This window comes from Cherax quadricarinatus, chromosome 25 (assembly GCF_038502225.1).
Source record: "Cherax quadricarinatus isolate ZL_2023a chromosome 25, ASM3850222v1, whole genome shotgun sequence".
Classification (NCBI taxonomy): Eukaryota; Metazoa; Arthropoda; class Malacostraca; order Decapoda; family Parastacidae; genus Cherax; species Cherax quadricarinatus.
Window position 1 is genome coordinate 13,556,541 of NC_091316.1, and position 19,302 is coordinate 13,575,842.

Sequence of the window (19,302 nt, forward strand, 5' to 3'; positions counted from 1 at the left end):
CGTTCATCAGGTTAACCATGATTATTTCCCACTCTCCAGGCTCTGTATGATCCCCTACGGATTTAGAGCTTCCTCGTAACTGTAATAAAACCACTGTTATAAGAATGTGTGCAATAATGATTATAACATACAGTTTTATTTTCGTGATGTGTCAAAACCATTATCAAGAAACATTCTTTACGAATGAGACTGACATAACATTCTCAAAGACACATCCCTTGAGAATGTTACTGACGCATCACGAGAGTTCTGTGAATAAACTGACACGTTAGGGTGTCACTTGTTTCTGTGATCTTATATATACATATATATACTTAATGTGTGCCCTTTTATAAGACATGCGTTTAATATGCACATAATGTGTTACATAATGTGCGCTTATATATAATACATATTGTGTGTATTTATATTAAGTGTATCAGATCTTATGTGTATGTGTTATTAAGGTATTACATGTATATGTGCATAAAATATCCATTCATAAGAACATAAGAACATAAGAACGAAGGAACACTGCAGAAGGCCTACTGGCCCATGCAAGGCAGGTCCAAGTCTCCTACCGGCTTAAGCCAATGCACCCAACCTAGTCAGGTCAGGTCACATTGACTTAAGGGAGGAACACGGCAACCGACCTGGTAGCACAAGCTATCAGGTCTAACTCACACCCACCCACATCTACTCATGTATTTATCCAACCTATTTTTAAAGCTACACAACGTTCTGGCCTCTATAACGGTATTTGGGAGTTTGTTCCACTCATCCACAACTCTATTACCAAACCAGTACTTTCCTATATCCTTCCTGAATCTGAATTTTTCCAACTTAAAACCATTGCTGCGAGTCCTGTCTAGGCTAGATATTTTCAGCACACTATTTACATCCCCTTTATTTATTCCTGTCTTCCATTTATACACCTCAATCATATCCCCCCTAATTCTACGTCTTTCTAGAGAGTGCAGTTTCAGGGCCCTTAGTCTATCCTCATAGGGAAGGTTTCTGATACATGGGATCAACTTTGTCATCCTCCTTTGTACATTTTCCAGAGAATTTATATCCATTCTGTAATACGGTGACCAAAACTGTGCAGCATAATCTAAATGAGGCCTAACCAAGGATGTATAGAGTTGAACAACCTGAGGACTCCTATTATTTATGCTTCTTGATATGAAGCCAAGGATTCTATTAGCTTTATTGCGAACACTTATGCACTGTTGTCTTGGTTTCAGATTACTGCTAACCAGAACTCCTAAATCTTTTTCGCAATCCGTAATATTAAGATCTACATTATTTAGTTTATATGTGGCATGGTTATTGTCCTGTCCAACATTTAGAACTTTGCATTTGTCTATATTAAACTGCATCTGCCACTTCTCCGACCACTGCATCAGTCTATTCAAATCTTCCTGGAGTGCTCGAATTCATAAAAAAGTTGGAAAAAAAAGGGGCTGACCAGAGAGTAGCATAACAAAAGCTCAACCTCAACATGTGTAACTTCGACAGGAAGCCTAACCAACAGTTTCCAAATACCATTTAAATACCTGATTAACTCTTTTATTTAGCCGGGGAAACTCATTAGAAGACATAATGATGAACGTAAATATTATGGTATATCTTCAGCGGAAGTTGAAAACTCGAGTAATTTTTTTTTTGAGAGGGGCAAATAAATCTTGCAACTAATTACATTAAGAATAAGCGGTATTGATGTTAAACGTAAGATGATAAGACTGTTAGAAAAATCTGCTTCAGGATGTGGCATCAGCGGCCGTCAACCTTGTCGCCACTGTCATCTGGAGTGTTGTCCCAGCGTCACGGCGCGACAGACAGGTCTGTGATAGTTACAGTCTGACAGACAGATTTGTGATACTTGCAGTTTGATGGACAGGTCGCGTTGTGGTGTGACATGTCGTGTTGCAGTGTGACAGGTCGTGTTGCAATGTGACAGATCGTGTGATTTTGATCATTTCTTTGTTTTACAGAATATAGAATTAATACTACAAACATTTATGAAAAAAAATATATGAGCATGTTTAACTAAAATCATAGCATGTTACACAAATATTCAGGATTATATACAAATATATAATGATTATGTAACGGCAGTGATACTTGTATAGTGCATCGTGTAACGACAGGGTTGATATCGCAATATCAACCCTGTTGATACTGTTGTATATTGAGTTGTACGCACCTCCTCCGTAGCGGTAGAGTCACTCTCAGGATTTGCGGTACTGCCTAATGATCTTGCCCCTCGGGGCGAAATATAAAATAAGCTACTGGAGACTTAGGAAATCTCAGAGTGTGCGGCTACCTTATTCTGTATGAGGGTTACATGTTGGGAACACCTGCAGTGTGAGGCTTCTCTATTCTACACCAGTTACACGGTGGGAACCTCTGCAGGGTGTGTGGCCGGCCTGTGTGAAACTTACTTCGTGGGAGCAAACACTAGCCATGTTGTCGTGCCATAAACCATCACACGGGATGTGTTGCGAACATGAGGTTCATTAATCTGTCAGCCTGAGGTGGGAGACTTAAATACGGGGTGATGATATCTTCAGGCATTTCACTATAGGGCTCAGTAGTAATGGAAGCCTGAAAGATTTCATTCCAGAGAAGTTGAAGTTACTATTGAATGGGAATTGACATATCTGAGGATAGCTTATCCTCTCTCTCTCTTTTTTTTTTTTTTTTTTTTTTACACAGGGTTTGACAAGGTTAAGGATCCCTAGCTTTATTGACAAGCTATTTACAGGTTAAGGATTCCTAACTTTATTGGCAAGCTAAGAGCTGTTACCTACATCAGCTCATTTGAAAGCTTTTTATTGTTATGAGACATACAAGTAGGGAACAGGATGAAGTTGGAGCCATCTGTGGGCCAGCATTTTCATTTGATTAACTGATTTTATCTCGTTGACATCATTATGCTGTACGAATGTGTTCCATACTCGAGTCATCCTGGGTATATATGATCTCAGATGGAGTGATGTTCTGGAGAAGGGTACAGCCAGAGTGAAGTTGCTGCTTTCTGCCCATCTTGTGGCATAAAAGCTTGTTTCACGCTGTCCTCGAAGTGGATCCAAGTGTGGTACTTTGACAATATTGGCCTTGTACATAACAGTAAGGCCACCCACATCCCTCCTGTGTTGAAGGCTCTGCTGAAATGCCAGATCTATCCAGGATGGGTCCAGGCGAGAGATGAGACGTCTTGCTCTGTTCTCTACTCTATCAAGCAGTCGCAAATGAGAGGGGGGGGGGCAGGCAAACCAAGAAAGTGGAGCATACTCAAGGTGTGAGCGTACTTGTGCCTCGTACAGAATCTTGCAACCCCTACTGTCAAGCAGATGCGAGATACGGCGAAGTGCTGTAAGCTTCCTGGCTGCCTTGTTTGCAAGATTTACAACATGGTTTTTCATGGTTCTCTCTCTCTCTCTCTCTCCCACACATAGGGGACCGATAATTCTTTGCTTAGAGCAAAACAAAGACTGTAAACAATGACTTGCCTTACACACGTCTATTTACTGCGGGGTAGAATTTACGAGAACGTTGTGATAAGGCATATTTAATTAATGACGTGATTCAAGGAAAAGGCCTTGTAGTCGTGTGAGAAGCATATCAAGTGGTGCGAGAGGTATATTAAGTGGTGAGTATGACTGTCATCATCAAAAAGCGCATGATGCACATGCATTTATAGGAAAGCGTTAACCCGCAGGGGCCATACAGAACCGGGGGAAACAGGAGGCAATCAGGATTAATCTTGATCCAACTTTACGAATCAAGAGCCGCTCTCCAGCATCCAGGCATCATCCTCTCCCTCTCCCCCTCCCCTCCTTCCTTGTAGTTAAATGTAGTTAAATGAACTCAACCTGAGTGAAAACATCGATTATTGGAGTGTGTAATATTTATAATGTTTATGATATAGCGTTTATAATATTTACAATGTTTATAATTGTTTGTAATGTTTATATTTATATTTTTATTTTTATAACGTTTATATTTATAATGTTTATAATTATAATGTTTACAATATTTATAATGTTTATAATTATGTTTACAATATTTATGTTTATAATTATAATGTTTACAGTATTTATAATGTTTATAATAGTTATATCTGCGTTAGCTATTAACTTCTTGCAGTGCTGTATAGCCCTTGTGGCTTAGCGCTTCTTTTTGATAATAATAATAATATTAACTTCTTATCTTGAATGTGTGACAACAAATAGTATAAAATACCGAGAAAATGGTGGAAAAAGAGACATATTCAGTATAATGCGATCCTTTCTAGACAACGTTTCGCCCACACTATGGCCTTTATCAAATCACGAACAGATCTGTTTGTGACTCAATAAAGCCCACACGGTGTAGGACGAGCCATCGTCAAGATAAGATCGCATTGTACTGGGTTTGTGTCTACTGGATGCGAGGTGTCAACCTTTGTATGAGTGTGTGAGGTGTGAAGATTAACTTCCTCTCGATGCATTCCCTGGGATGTGTGTGTGTGTGTGTGTGTGTGTGTGTGTGTGTGTGTGTGTGTGTGTGTGTGTGTGTGTGTGTGTGTGTGTGTGTGTGTGTGTGTGTGTGTGTGGTGACCCTTGGTATACGGAATGGTAAGCCAGCCATCACGACTCATAACGAGATCTTTAGTTTTTAACGTGGCGGGAAGGTAAGCCAGCTGAAGGCCTCGCTTCAGTGACTAAAATCTCCTGTGACTGGGGCATCACGACATTATTATTATTATAATCAAGGGGGAAGCACTAAACCCGTAGGATTATACAGCGCCTATGGGGGGATGGAAGGCATTCAGGCTTAATTCAGGGAACTGGAGCACAGATCCAATTCCCTAGATCAAGAGCCCCTCACCAGCGTCAAGGAGCCTTCCTTGAGGGGGGGGGCATCACGACAGATATTTTCCTTATTTACCCCATACAAAATACTTCTACCTCTCACCCAATACTTTTCACGTATTTATACATGGAATCTCTGTCTTTCCCAAGGAATATCGATGCATGAAAGATACATAATCACAGTCGTAACTAATAATAATTTCCACAGAATACAGCACAAGACACAGTGAGCACAGCAGGAGAAACAGCAATTGGAACTTCGATAAGGACACACGTGTATAATAAAAGAAAACATTGAAATGTTTTGTGTTTAAATGGTAAAAACAAGATAAGAGGAAGGAAGCTAACTGGAGGAAATACCAGTGAGGTATCACTGTTGTGATGAAGGTGCTGCTGCCTCTTGCACTCAGCGCCGCCCTGGTGGCCACCGCCGCAGCTCAGAGTAAGAATAAAAATGACTCGCCTTGTTGAATTCCTTTATTTTGCCTCAGTTGGTGGTAGTAAAATGACCGTAGCTGAAGTATAGACAAAAGTAACAGTAAAAACAAAATCTCAAAACAAGACGATTTATAGTGGTAGACGGAGTTAATTATTATAGTTTATGGTATGAATCATGATTGCAGAATGTTTGCGTTATATTGGTAGGTGGCATGAACTACCTTGCATGAATTAAATTGGAAGGACGTATTAGTGGTAAATTACATGAATTATATTGGTACATGGCATGAATTATATTGGTTTGAATTACATTGGTAGATGGCATGAATTACGTTGGTAGATGGCATGAATTACACTGGTATACTGGAATGTTATGGTAAATGGTATGAACAACTATGGTATCTCTGTTCAAGTCCTGGAATTGCTTTTACTGCTTCAGTAATCTATATGTTAAACAAATAGACAGAAATAAAATTACCTACGATAAAGGGGAATCCGGGGAAGTAAAAGTCCTGCATATGCAAAATTCTGACAATAAAGTTTAATAACAAAATGCCGAGAGTAGAAAAATGTTCTTAGTAGTTAGCTTTCAAAATTTGCAAAAACAAACAGCAGATGTAAAAGCTTCAAAAAAATATCCCCTCCAGTTTTATGCATGCATGCAACATTATTTTTTATATATATGCCTTCATCAGTGTGCGAAACGTCGACGTCGATCACCAGGAGCACCAAAAACAGTTATGCGCTCGATGCAGACTCCTACATCCTCTGGCTCAAAATCCCTAACATCTTAGTGAAGGTAAACTGGGTGGCAGACTTCACATTCGACAGTAAAAGTGGAAATGCGACTTTTGCACTTCAACTGAAGCTCCTAAAGAGTAAAAATGTCAACTACAAGTTTTCAAAGACAGGAGCTGGAGCTGCACTTTATGAAGAGCGGCTGTCCGGAAAGTGGTTATCTGCTGGCTGGCTCGGTGTCGCTCTACGACAATCAAAGTTCACTCTCATCTTTCATAAGGAAGATACGCAGCTTCACATTCATCTGGAGGACAAACAGGTTAGATGCACTTGGTGAATATAAATTCCACAGATATGTTTATTATCACTGTATATATATTGAACTATCATTTAACTCCCCCTGTGCTTGTTTTGCATCCTGTGTGCCTTGTTCACGATTCTTGCATTCATATATATATATATATATATATATATATATATATATATATATATATATATATATATATATATATATATATATATATATATATATATATATATATATATATATATATATATATATAATGTGTGTGTGTATGTATGTATGTGTACTCACCTGGTTATACTCACCTAGTTGTGGTTGCAGGGGTCGAGTCACAGCTCCTGGCCCCTCCTTTCACTGGTCGTAAAGCTATGTATGGAACCTGCCTCCACTACATCACTTCCTAGACTATTCCACTTCCTTACAACTGTGACTGAAGAAATACTTCCTAACATCCCTGCGAGTCATCGGAGTCTTCAATTTTCAATTGTAACCCCTTGTTGTTGTGTTCTATCTCTGGAGCATCCTATCTCTGTCCACCTCAATTCCTCTCAGTATTTTTCATGTCGTTATCATGTCCCCCCTATCTCTCCTGCCCTCCAGTGTCGTCTGGTCGATTTCCCTTAACCTCTCCTCGTAGAACATGACCTTTAACTTCAGAACTAGTCTTGTTGCAAACCTTTGCACTTTCTCTAATTTCCTTACATGCTTGGCTAGGCCTGACATACACGGTGTACAGGGTCATGAACGATTCCTTATTGAGATATCGGAATGCTATTCTTAGGTTTACTAGGCGCCCATTTGCTGCAGCAGTTATTTGGTTGATGTGCGCCTCAGGAGATGTGCCCGGTGTTATACTCACCCCAAGATCCTTGTCATTGAGTGTGGTTTGTAGTCTCTGGCCCCCTAGACTGTACTTCGTCTGCTGTCTTCTTTGCCCTTCACCAATCTTTATGACTTTGCACTTGGTGGGGTTGAACTCCAGGAGCCAGTTTCTGGACCAGGCTTGCAGCCGGTCCAGATACCTTTGTAGTTCTGTCTGGTCCTCCTCCGATTGAATTCTTCTCATCAACTTCACATTATCTGCAAACAGGGACACTTCTGAGTCTATTTCTTCTGTCAGGTCGTTCACATACACCAGAAACAGCACCGGTCCTAGGACTGACCCCTGTGGAACCCCGCGCGTCACGGACGCCCACCCTGACACGTCGTCACATACCATGACTCGCTGATGTCTTCCCGACAGATATTCCTTGATACAATGCAGTGCCTTCCCTTTTATACCTGCCTGGTCCTCCAGCTTATGCGCTAATCTCTTATGTGTAACGTGTCAAAAGCCTTCTTACGACCCAAGAAAACCCAGTCTACCCACCTCTCTCTCTCTCTCTTGTCTTACTGCTGTCACCCTAAAACTCCAGTAGGTTTGTGACACAAGATTACCCATCCCTGAAACCGTGTTGGTTGTCGTTGATAAGCTCATTCCTTTCTAAGTGCTCCACCACTCTTCTCCTGATAATCTTCTCCATGACTTTGCATACTATACATGTAAGCGACACTGGTCTGTAATTTAATGCTTCTTGTCTGTCTCCTTTTTTTAAAAAACTGGGACTACATTTGCTGTCTTCCATACCTCAGGTAATATCCCTGTTTCGATAGATGTGTTGAAGATTGTTGTTAGTGGCACACATAGCACCTCTGCTCCCTCTCTCAAGACCCATGGAGAGATGTTATCCAACTCCAACGACTTTAAGGTATCTAGCTCGCTTAGCAGCCTCTTTACTTCTTCCTCGGTTGTATGTATTGCATCCAACACTTGTTGGTGTACCCCACCTCTCCATCTTTCTGGAGTCCCTTCTGTCTCCTCTGTGAACACTTCTTTGAATCTCATGTTCAGCTTCTCACATACTTCTCGGTCGTTTCTTGGGATCTCTCCTCCTTCCTTCCTCGGCCTGATTACCTGGTCCTTGACTGTTGTTTTCCTCATGATGTGGCTGTACAACAGCTTCGGGTCAAATTTGGCTTTCGCTGATATGTCATTTTCGTATTGTCGTTGGGCCTCCTTTCTTACCTGTGCATATACTTCTTGCATTCTCTAGCACACTTGGTTTTGGCCTCTCTACACCTTTGAGTAAACCAAGGGCTCATCCTGGTTTTCTCGTTATTTCTGTTATCCTTGGGTACAAACCTCTCAGCTTCTTTGCATATTGTCACATATTCCATCATCTCATTTACTGGCTTCCCTGTCAGTTCTCTGTCCCACTGAACCTCGTGCAGGAAATTCTTCATGCCATGTGGTCACTGGCCCCGAGGGGTCTTTCATATGTGATGTCCTTAATATCTGCACTACTCACACACACACCTACACACTGTGTGTAGGTGTGTGTACTCACCTAATTGTGGTTGCAGGGGTCGAGACTCAGCTCCTGGCTGTGTGTGTGTGTGTGTGTGTGTGTGTGTGTGTGTGTGTGTGTGTGCGCGCGCGTGCGCGCGCACCAATTACTGCAAGACTGTTTATGGAGCAAATAGAAACAACGAAAAAAAAAAAACAAGTGTTGTGTAGTGTGAGGTGTAAGTGAGAGGAGAGATGCCGGTGTTTCACGCAACACACTAATTGTAAATCCCCCCCCCCCCCCCAGCATTCTTTTTTTCCCCTGTAGTGTTAGAATTTTGAAAAGAAAACACGTGCTGTACATATTATAATCTCGGCGAGTGTTTTGGTGGGATTATTGATAAAGCCAATTAGTACACTACCGGTTTCTCCATGAAAATGTTGAGGGAGTCCAAGCATGAAATCCCTCGTAAATTATTATTGGAGAGCTAAACCGGTAGGGGCTATGCAGCGCCTGCTGGGGGAGGGGGGGGGGTTGGAAGGCATTCAGGCTTAATTCAGAGAATTGGAGCACAGATCCAATTCCCTAGATCAAGAGCCCGTCACAAGCATCAAGGAACCTGCCTTCGGGGTAGTTTATCAAGCAGTTTCATCCTCTCTGTTTATCCAACACCTTCTGCTCTCTAGTTGCATTTTATGATTATATTCAGGAGGAAGCGTTAAGCCTGTAGGGGGTCATACAGCACCGGGGACTTGAAGGCAATCAAGTTTGACTCTAGGAAGAGGAGAGCTACTTCAAGGCTTCCGAGTCAAGAGTTCTTCGGCGGCATCAAGGCGCCCAGGGAAGGAGCCGTCAAAACGGGTCCGCTTTGATGCTGGTGAGAGGCTCTTGATTCGAGAAAATAGAGTTATCCTTGCCTTTCTTGGATAGACCTTGGATGCCTCTCACATTCCCAGGATCTACATGGGTCCTACCATCTTAACGTTCCCCACTGATTAAAAACAAAATGAATGTGCGGAAGGTCACTAGTCAGTCAGAATGCACACCTGGAGTCTTCCTTCCTGGAGGGTGTCTCGGGGGTCAACGCCCCCAGGGTCCGGTCCATGATCAGGCCTGAGATGATTATCTGTCATCTATTTCACAATTTTCACCGAGTATTATTCTTCGAGTGCTCTGTCACCCATACTGATTTAGTGCTTGATTTCTAATATAATAATTTCTTGTCAATATATAATGATTTTAAAATAATGCATGAGCGCCATAAAACTAATAATCATCATCCAGGTCATTTGCAGCAGTACTATCATCAGACTAAACATCATTAGATTAAAAAAGAAATACAATAACATTTTATTAAACAAACAAGACATTCGTAAAAATTTTTTTTTAATTCTGTATATATTTCTAACACCACAGAGTTTATCAAATAATTAGTAACTTCCATTTTTTTCAGTTGGAAAGTGCTTCGTACGTCAGTGTGTTAGCTGACGCTGAGATCGGCGTCAACTGCTCAGTACATGAAGGTAAAACTACGATAAACTATAATCAGTAACAGTACAATCTTCATTAACTGTGGCAGGAATTGTTGAACCCATTCCAAGCATCCTGGAATGGCTCCGATAACTTCCGAAACTAGTACTGAGTGGCGCAGCTGAAACGATAAAAAAAATTAAGTGTGTAAGAGCACATCTGCCGATTTTAAGTGCAAAATAGTGTGAAATTTTGAGACTTATTAAATCACATTAATATAATATATATATATATATATATATATATATATATATATATATATATATATATATATATATATATATATGTCGTGCCGAATAGGCAGAACTTGCGATCTTGGCTTAAATAGCAACGCTCATCTTGCCATATAGGACAATTGAAAATTTGTGTATGCAATAATTTCGCCAAAATCATTCTGAACCTAACGAAAAAAATATATTTCTCTGTTTGTTTAGTATTAAATTATTGTAAACAAATCTGAAATATATTTAGTTGGGTTAGGCTAAAATAAATTGCGCTTGCTATAATAAGGTTAGGTAAGTTTTCTAAGTTCCTTTTGGTGCAAAATTATAAATTTTTACATCAACATTAATGAAAAAAATATATCTTTAAACGCATGAGAGACAATTTTAGAAAGGACTTATTTTTAAGTAAGTTCTTGCTAATTGACCAGTTTTACATATTCGGCAAAACATATATATATATATATATATATATATATATATATATATATATATATATATATATATATATATATATATATATATATATATATATATGTGTGTGTGTGTGTGTGTGTGTGTGTGTGTGTGTGTGTGTGTATGTGTGTGTGTATGTGTGTGTGTGTGTGTGTGTGTGTGTGTGTATGTGTGTGTGTATGTGTGTGTGTGTGTGTGTGTGTGTGTGTGTGTGTGTGTGTAAAACTTGCTGTTTTGGCTTAAATAGTAACGCTTTCCTTGCCGAATAAGGCAAGCGAAAATTTTTGTATGCAATAATTTCCCAAAAATCATTCTGAACTTAACGAAAAAAATATATTTAATTTTGTGTGTTTATTATTAAATTATTATAGGCTTATCTAAAATATATTTAGTTGGTGGAGTATGACTTGCTAATAATTTGATACAATAAATGCTTTAATTGCATAAATAATACACGTGTATTTCTTCTGCAGAAGTTGGTGGAGTATGACTTGCTAATAATTTGATACAATAAATGCTTTAATTGCATAAATAATACACGTGTATTTCTTCTGCAGAAGTCAGCACAACTGCCTCTGCTACCACTACTACCACAACTACTACAACTACCACCACGACTACAACACCACTCACTACTACTACTACCCCAGCTACCACTACCGCTGAGTCCACAACTACTGAATCATACGAGACATCAACCAGTACTCAACCAGACTCAGAGACTACTCTCACCGTAGCTCTGGCGAACTCAACACTCGACCTCAATATTCAGGTCGAGGGAATCACTGGCGAAGAATGTAACAAGATTCCCTTATGGGCTTGGGTCTGTGTAGGACTGATGGGCGCCTTCTTCGTCTTCTTTGTGGTCCTGCTGATGTATTCCATATTCCTGTGCCGTCGCATCTGTACACTGGAAGCCTCCGTGGCAAGACAGGGACAGTACCTACGTGGCCGAATAACTCCTGCTGGAGGCTACGGCGAGGAAGCGATAGACATGCATTACTACGGCATGAGGAATCAAAATCTCATGATTGGAGGAACAACTCCAAGAATTAAGACTCCGTCACCTAACGCTGCTAGACACCGTGGCTCCAACACCACCCCAAGACTGTCAGGTTACAGACGCTCCATATCCAGCCCCGGTACTTCTGCCAACTTGATTCCAACTATAAACTTTCCTGCAGCGCCGACAGAAGCACCTCCTCCCATGTATCTACACCAGGCTCAGCTCAGGTGTACCTGTGACTCGGAGGAACGCTTATCCAGTGAAGGCGACGCTATGACTGGCAGGAAACAGTATGACTGTTCTGAAAACAACTTGGCAGATGATGAAAGAAGCTTAAACAGCTTAAGAGAGAATGCCAAGATGAATTAGAGAATGAATGTTGATTCTGAAAGTTCATAATATCGAACGACATACTTAAGTGTAAAGGATTTTGGGATAATTCGGGGGGAAAACGAAAATTTAGTTTTAATAGGCTTCCCCTCTATTCTCTGTATTTGTCTGAGTAGTCACAGAACAGTCAAAAGTAGACCTAATGTATATATAGTTGTATTAGAGGCAAACACATGGTAAAAGTAATAGTGGAAATCATTGTTGACGAACCCAGTGATGATGTGATAAGTGGGCACTGACCCACCTTAATGCACCTACTTTTGTCGTTACTTGTATAAGCGACGCACTAAGGTCATATACTCAGGTCTGTGGTGTTTGCCTGTGTAATACAACAATCTTGGTCGGTATTGATGTGTGTGTGTGTAATATACAATGATCTTTAGTGTTTGTATATGAAATAATGTAGTATTGTAGCTCATGTGTGTGTAAAATGCCTGATCTATATTTTTTTTTTGGGGGGGAGGGGGTGAAATACACCTGTGTATGTGTACTGGTATAGGCTTAAAGTAATTCATAAGTTTTAGCCGCATAACACTGTATATTATGAGGTGTAAACACTTGTATATAATGAGGTGCTAACACGTGTATATTATGAGGTGTAAGCACGTGTATATTATGAGGTATAAACACCTGTGGTCATTCATGAGGTATCCCAGGAGGGAGACTTTAAGACGTTGCCTTTTTTTTTTCTTCTTATTTTTCCATCCTCCAACTTTTCGATTTTATTTCGCTCATATTTCGAGAACTCCTCATCCATTCGCTGTATAATCCCTACGTGTTTAGCGCTCCCCGTGAAAATAATAATAGCCTCGTTCATTAGGCCTCAAAATTTCAACATTAGTGTCCGGTTTCGAGGGCCAAATCCTTGGAACAATTGGCATGTTCATGTCATCTATGACCTAAGTTGTTGCGCCCATTCCCAGCATCCTGCAATGGCTCCATGAGCTTTATCGTACATCTTCTCAAAGTTGTGTATGGATCCTGTCTCCACTACTTCACTCTCTAGATTGTTCCAATTCCTGTCAAATCTAAGGCTGACGAAGAAGTACTTCCTAACATTGCCATAACTCATCTGAGTGTGTTGTGTGTGTCTATTTTGTGTGTGTGTGTGTGTGTGTGTGTGTGTGTGTGTGTGTGTGTGTGTGTGTGTGTGTGTGTGTGTGTGTGTGTGTGTGTGTGTATGTGTTTATTTATTGGGGAGACGTATCATCAACCAGTAACTTTCTCAGTCCATCCCAGTGATTATTTTCTCTATTAGATTGTATCAAAGCTGAGGGACTGATCACCTCAAACTACTTCACGTCCTACACTCTCTCTAGTAGTTATTTTTTTAACTGGATTAATAAAGCCACCGATTGGGAGATCTTCTCCATAAAAAAGATACCCTTGTGATGCACAAGTATCTTATTAATCTAACAGACTTTACTTCCAAAGACACTTGTAGCAGTTGTAGCAAGAATGTAGATAACTTATTCAGAGAACCGAAAGGTTGCTGTTTTTAGACAGTTGCGCAACACTTGTAAATTTTTAATGTGGAAACGTTTCGCCAATCAGTGGCCTTTTTTTCCAGACTAGTCTTGCACAAGTGTCTTATTCATCACGTAACAAGAAGGTTTGCAGCATCTGGTCTGGTGTAAATGAGAGTGACGAACTTTAATGTTGTTTTGTTTACATGTTGGATAAGAAGGCAAAGATTTGGCAGAGGTACTGAGAATTTTTTTAAGCCATTGTTAAGTGTAATTGTTGAAAGGTTCAGAGGTGTTGTATAACGTAAGCTCATCTAGCCAATGCAGCCAACCCTGGCACCTTCAGCGCCTCCATAAATGAACTCTTTCGTCTCAACAATATGCCAGCCTTTGCATTTCCTAACTCCCTACCATCAGCTGACATCATCAAAATTCTTCCAAACATCATCAACTTCACTACTACTGCTGACCTGTCTCCTACTGCCCAAGCAGATGTTCCTGCACCTGCCACAACTTGCCACACCACTATTCTAGCTGCCTCGAGCACTACCTCCCACACTGATGCTACACCACCAGAACAGCACTCCACTGATCCTGCCGACCCTCAGTCACCTGCTAGTACCAAAACAGACTCATCTAATGAATACATATCTGAAGAAGATATCGACGACTCTACCACACCAATTTGGGAAATCTCACATTTTACACTGCACCATCAAATGTCGACACTATGACCTGCACTGAACTCTTCAAAGTCCTCGGTGCAGGAACTGTTAAGTTCTCCTGTGAACAACCTTATCACTTCACTGTCACCTAAGTTCTGGAATTCCTTAAACCTCTTCGTTTCACCTTTGGAAACAAGACATATCTTTACCACCTCTCTAGAAGCAACTTCAAGAGATTTGAGAATGGATCTCCTACAAACCTGCCACCCTAATTACGTCGAACACCACCACCAGTATGCTGCCCTCTGATGTTCTTCGCTGCCTGCCTTGTCCTGCTACTAACCTACTACTACAAGACCAACGCAACTGGTCTGCTATTCCTATTCTCAAGTCTGTCCCACGATCGCCTTAGCTGCTGGGTTAAGCCCTGGCTTTATTTCTACGACTGAGAACACTCTCCAGCGTTATTCTTCGTCTGTCCCGTCTTCCTAACTCATCCCATTGGAATCTTACCTGTACTTTTTCGTTCGTTCGTTCGATATTTCATATTTGGAACTAGTAATAATGAGACCGGTGGTGAGTGAAGCGCTTCCTTTATCTTATAAAAGTAAAAATTTAGTTTTGTATTGCTTGATAATAACCCACATGGAGACAGAAACTCAGAAGATTGATTGATCTGTATACTTCGACCCCCTTCTGGGATCCTCCTCAGCAGATCTACTGAAGAGGACCCCAGAAAGGGGTCGAAATATACAGACCAACCTTCTGAGTTTGTCAACATGTGGGTTATTACTGATCAATGATAAGTGTTCATTACACTTTAGCTCGCTAGTAATATTCATTGAAACATTATACAAGTCTTTCTCAATTTTCACACCTTCACTTCTCTCACCGTCTCTGTAATGACAGAAAAATATTCACCACCACACACACACACGCAAAACAAAGACTTTCGAGGATAAAAATAACAGAAACCAACTCGAGAGGCTCGATCTCTTGACAAAAGGACTTCTGCTGGTGGTCAATCCTGAAACCTGGCCAGCAAGTCTCTATGTTGGTGTCTCTGATGCTGCGTTATGTTGTGATGTATTGTGATGTGTGTTGGCATGTAGCACAGCATGAATGGTTTAAGATGCTATCTTATGTTTTCTTTAATTCAATTATCACGGATTTAGCGCTTGCTTATAATTATAATTCAATTATTACTGATAACGAAAACTAAATCACCTGTATCAACTAAGAGTCGTGCTGTTCATAGTAATTATACATAAAAACATCGAATTTTTTATTTATTTTCGTTTTAAATACTTTTTATAGGTGGTAAATCTTTGAGTAAAGTTGTATTGATTTACCATACAACAAATGATAATCATACAGTGACCTCAAACTTCTCTTGTTTAAAAAGCAGAGATAGATAGATAGATAGATAGATAGATAGATAGAGAGAGAGAGAGAGAGAGAGAGAGAGAGAGAGAGAGAGAGAGAGAGAGAGAGAGAGAAGATTGCAGGAATATTTCTGAAAAGATTGCAGGAAGTATTTCTTTACCAATATAGTAACTGAGGAGTGAGATGAGCTCCAGGAGGAAGCTGTGAGTGCAACATCTATTGTAAACTTTAAGAATAATTAAGAATAAGAAAAATAGGAAACATCACAAATAATTATTGGGGAACAGGAAAATACAACATGCATGTCACTGATGCGAAATATTAATATTATTAAGAAAAAAGTTTATTCCGAAAATAAATGTGTTACAATATTGATGATATTTCTATGCTAAAAATAATCCTGATAAGAGATGAAAGAAAATGAGTGAAAAGTATAAAGATTAAGTAATGTCTATTGTATATATATATATATATATATATATATATATATATATATATATATATATATATATATATATATATATATATATATATATACATGCAATAAGATCACAGTAAACAGGCGATTTTAAAATATGCAAAACAACCACTGTGAAAGAGCAGTGAAATTCCAAGCGGTTTCGTGACTACTCACATTGTCAAGGAACTATGAAAGCAATACATCAAAGGAAGGCAATTAAAGGGCTTAGACCACACCTCACAGTCACATCTCACGACAAAGAAACACCTGACGCGCGACAATACCGGACTCATAAGAAAAGAGGAACACTGCAGTAGGTCCGCTGGTCCAACTAGACAAGTCCTCACGACAACCCACCAACAAAATATTCTACCCAAGAAATAAGGTTTATTATTTGTCCAATGCATTATTAAACTCTTCCCAAATTTTATTAATTTTCTGTGTATAAATAGAGAATACACTACAGAGCCGAGGAAGGGGGAGAGCAGTTATAATTCCCTGGATTAAGAGCGCCCCTCACTGGCATCAAGGTGCATATACCCCTTGAAGAGAAAAGCGCTTACCGTGTGTGGGAGTTCTGACGAGACTCGCGTTTTTCATCTTTTCCAAGATCTGGTGGTCAGTTCCTGGAAGGAGAACCGCGCAGCCCGCATTTATATATATATATATATATATATATATATATATATATATATATATATATATATATATATATATATATATATATATATGTCGTGCCGAATAGGCAGAACTTGCGATCTTGGCTTAAATAGCAACGCTCATCTTGCCATATAGGACAAGTGAAAATTTGTGTATGCAGTAATTTTGCCAAAATCATTCTGAACCTAACGAAAAAAATGTATTTCACTGTGTTTGTTTATTATTAAATTATTATAAACAAATCTAAAATATATTTAGTTGGGTTAGGCTAAAATAAATTGTTCTTGTTATAATAAGGTTAGGTAAGTTTTCTAAGATTCTTTTGGTGCAAAATTAAAATTTTTTACATTAACATTAATGAAAAAAAATATCTTTAAACGTATAAGAGAAAATTTTAGAAAGGACTTAATTTAAATGAGTTCTTGCTAATTGACCAGTTTTACATATTCGGCACGACATTATATATATATATATATATATATATATATATACATATATATATATATATATATTATATATATATATATATATATATATATTATAATATATATATATATATATATATTATAATATATATATATATATATATATATATATATATATATATATATATATATATATATATATATATATATATATATATACATATATATATATATATATATTATTATTATTATAATTATTATATTTCCTCTTGTTTTTCCCATGGTCGCTAGCTAAGTCTTCGTCAAGCATACTGACGTATTGCAGGAGGCAACCTGAGGTCAGGTTTTATGAAGATATATGTAGCTAATATTCTCGTTATGAAGTTCCTCTTTCACAAGTTCCTCTAGCCACTTCAAGTTCCAAATATTTGCATACCGTTCCCTTGGAATATCTTCCCTGTGTTATTTTTACTCTTTTTACGACGCTCCCAAGACCCGGTCTATCTGTTTCTCGTCTCTCTCTCGCTCATCAGTCTCTCTCTCTCTCTCTCTCTCTCTCTCTCTCTCTCTCTCTCTCTCTCTCTCTCTCTCTCTCTCTCTCTCTCTCTCTCTCTCTCTCTCTCTCTCTCTCTCTCTCTCTCTCTCTCTCTCTCTCCCTCATACTTTTAATTGTATTTTTGTTAGCTAAGAGATTTTATCCTGATCTAAGTCTGAAGATTGACTCCAGACTCTGTATTTCACAAAATAATTTAACATACGTCTACATTACTGCTAAGTAACATGGTTATATGTAAAGTAAAAGGACACAAGTGCAACTAATGTGACTTTGTTTACTGTGGCAACGTTTCGCTCTCCAGGAGTTTTGTCAAGCCGTTACAAACAATATATCGACACAGAGGGTATATATAGGCTTAGAGTGAAGTGTAATACTAGTGTAAGTAATAGTAGTAGTAATATAAGTTGTAGTAGTAGAAGTAATACTACTACTACACGAGTAAAGGGATATAAAAGCTATTACCTGGAGAGCGAAACGTTGCCACAATAAAAACTGTCACATTAGTTGCACTTGTGTCCTTTTATTTTACATATTGTCGGTAATTCTACCAACATTATTACAACATGGTTATATGTCAGCTTGCGCCGTCTATCACCCATCTACCTACCTACCCACTTTTCTGTCTACCTACCCACGTATCTACCATTTTTCTTGACATATCCATTGAGGAAATTCAGAATTAAACACTACGAGCAGCTCTGGTATGTATTGCCTTATTAAACGAACTCAAACTTTCGGGCCTGTATATACTCAGATAATTGCCTTCTTGACGCTGCAGGAACTTTGGCAGTTGGAGTGTATGCTAAATTAGAGAAAGTTAGCCAGTGATGAACTATTGTTGGCCTCTGACTCCCTCTGTTGCCCTTGCAACGGCGAGACAAGTTGCGAACTTTCTTGCAAGTTTGTGATTTCCTAAATGGCGATCATTAGCGACTGCATATTGCCGCTCCTGTGGCGATGCTGGCGACAGATGTGGAATTACTACATGTGTTAGTATGTAATAATATTGGTTGGACTGTTAAGTTTATAGCCTATCGACGGCACGATTTACATTAAGAATGTATGTCACCTCTTCATAGCCAGTCAAGACTACTTTAATCCCCACCAACAAATAGATATCCCTAGGTGCATACACACAGAGAAATATATACACCTGTATCTGTGTATTCAATGAGAGATATACACACACCTCTAGGAGTATATACACTGAGAGATATACACCTCCAGGTGTAAATATATCGAGAGATATACGTAGAAGATCGTGTATATACACAGAAGGGATATACACGTCTAAGTATATATACCCTATTTAAATTATTATATATTCTTGTCAGTAAAAATAGGATAACTACAGCAAGACTGACATTAAATACAATTTTTAATCTGTGGCAATGTTTAAAAATAACTATAATATTTTAACAATGGCTAAAGAT

General features: G+C 39.0%; 1 protein-coding gene across 2 annotated transcripts; it reads left to right on the plus strand.

The window, feature by feature from the left end:
• The first annotated feature begins 1,790 nt into the window (after positions 1-1,790).
• On the plus strand, positions 1,791-16,141 carry LOC128689956 (uncharacterized). Of its 2 annotated transcripts, none has more exons than XM_070088644.1 (5): positions 1,791-1,824; positions 5,050-5,283; positions 5,975-6,336; positions 10,102-10,171; positions 11,413-16,141. In XM_070088644.1, exons 2-5 carry the CDS (start codon positions 5,223-5,225, stop codon positions 12,228-12,230), a joined length of 1,311 nt encoding a protein of 436 aa, XP_069944745.1. In that variant the 5' UTR covers positions 1,791-1,824; positions 5,050-5,222; the 3' UTR covers positions 12,231-16,141. The 2 variants fall into 2 exon arrangements, with proteins under 2 accessions (XP_069944745.1, XP_069944746.1); XM_070088645.1 differs by having other exon boundaries at positions 1,818-1,922.
• The last annotated feature ends 3,161 nt before the right edge of the window (positions 16,142-19,302 follow it).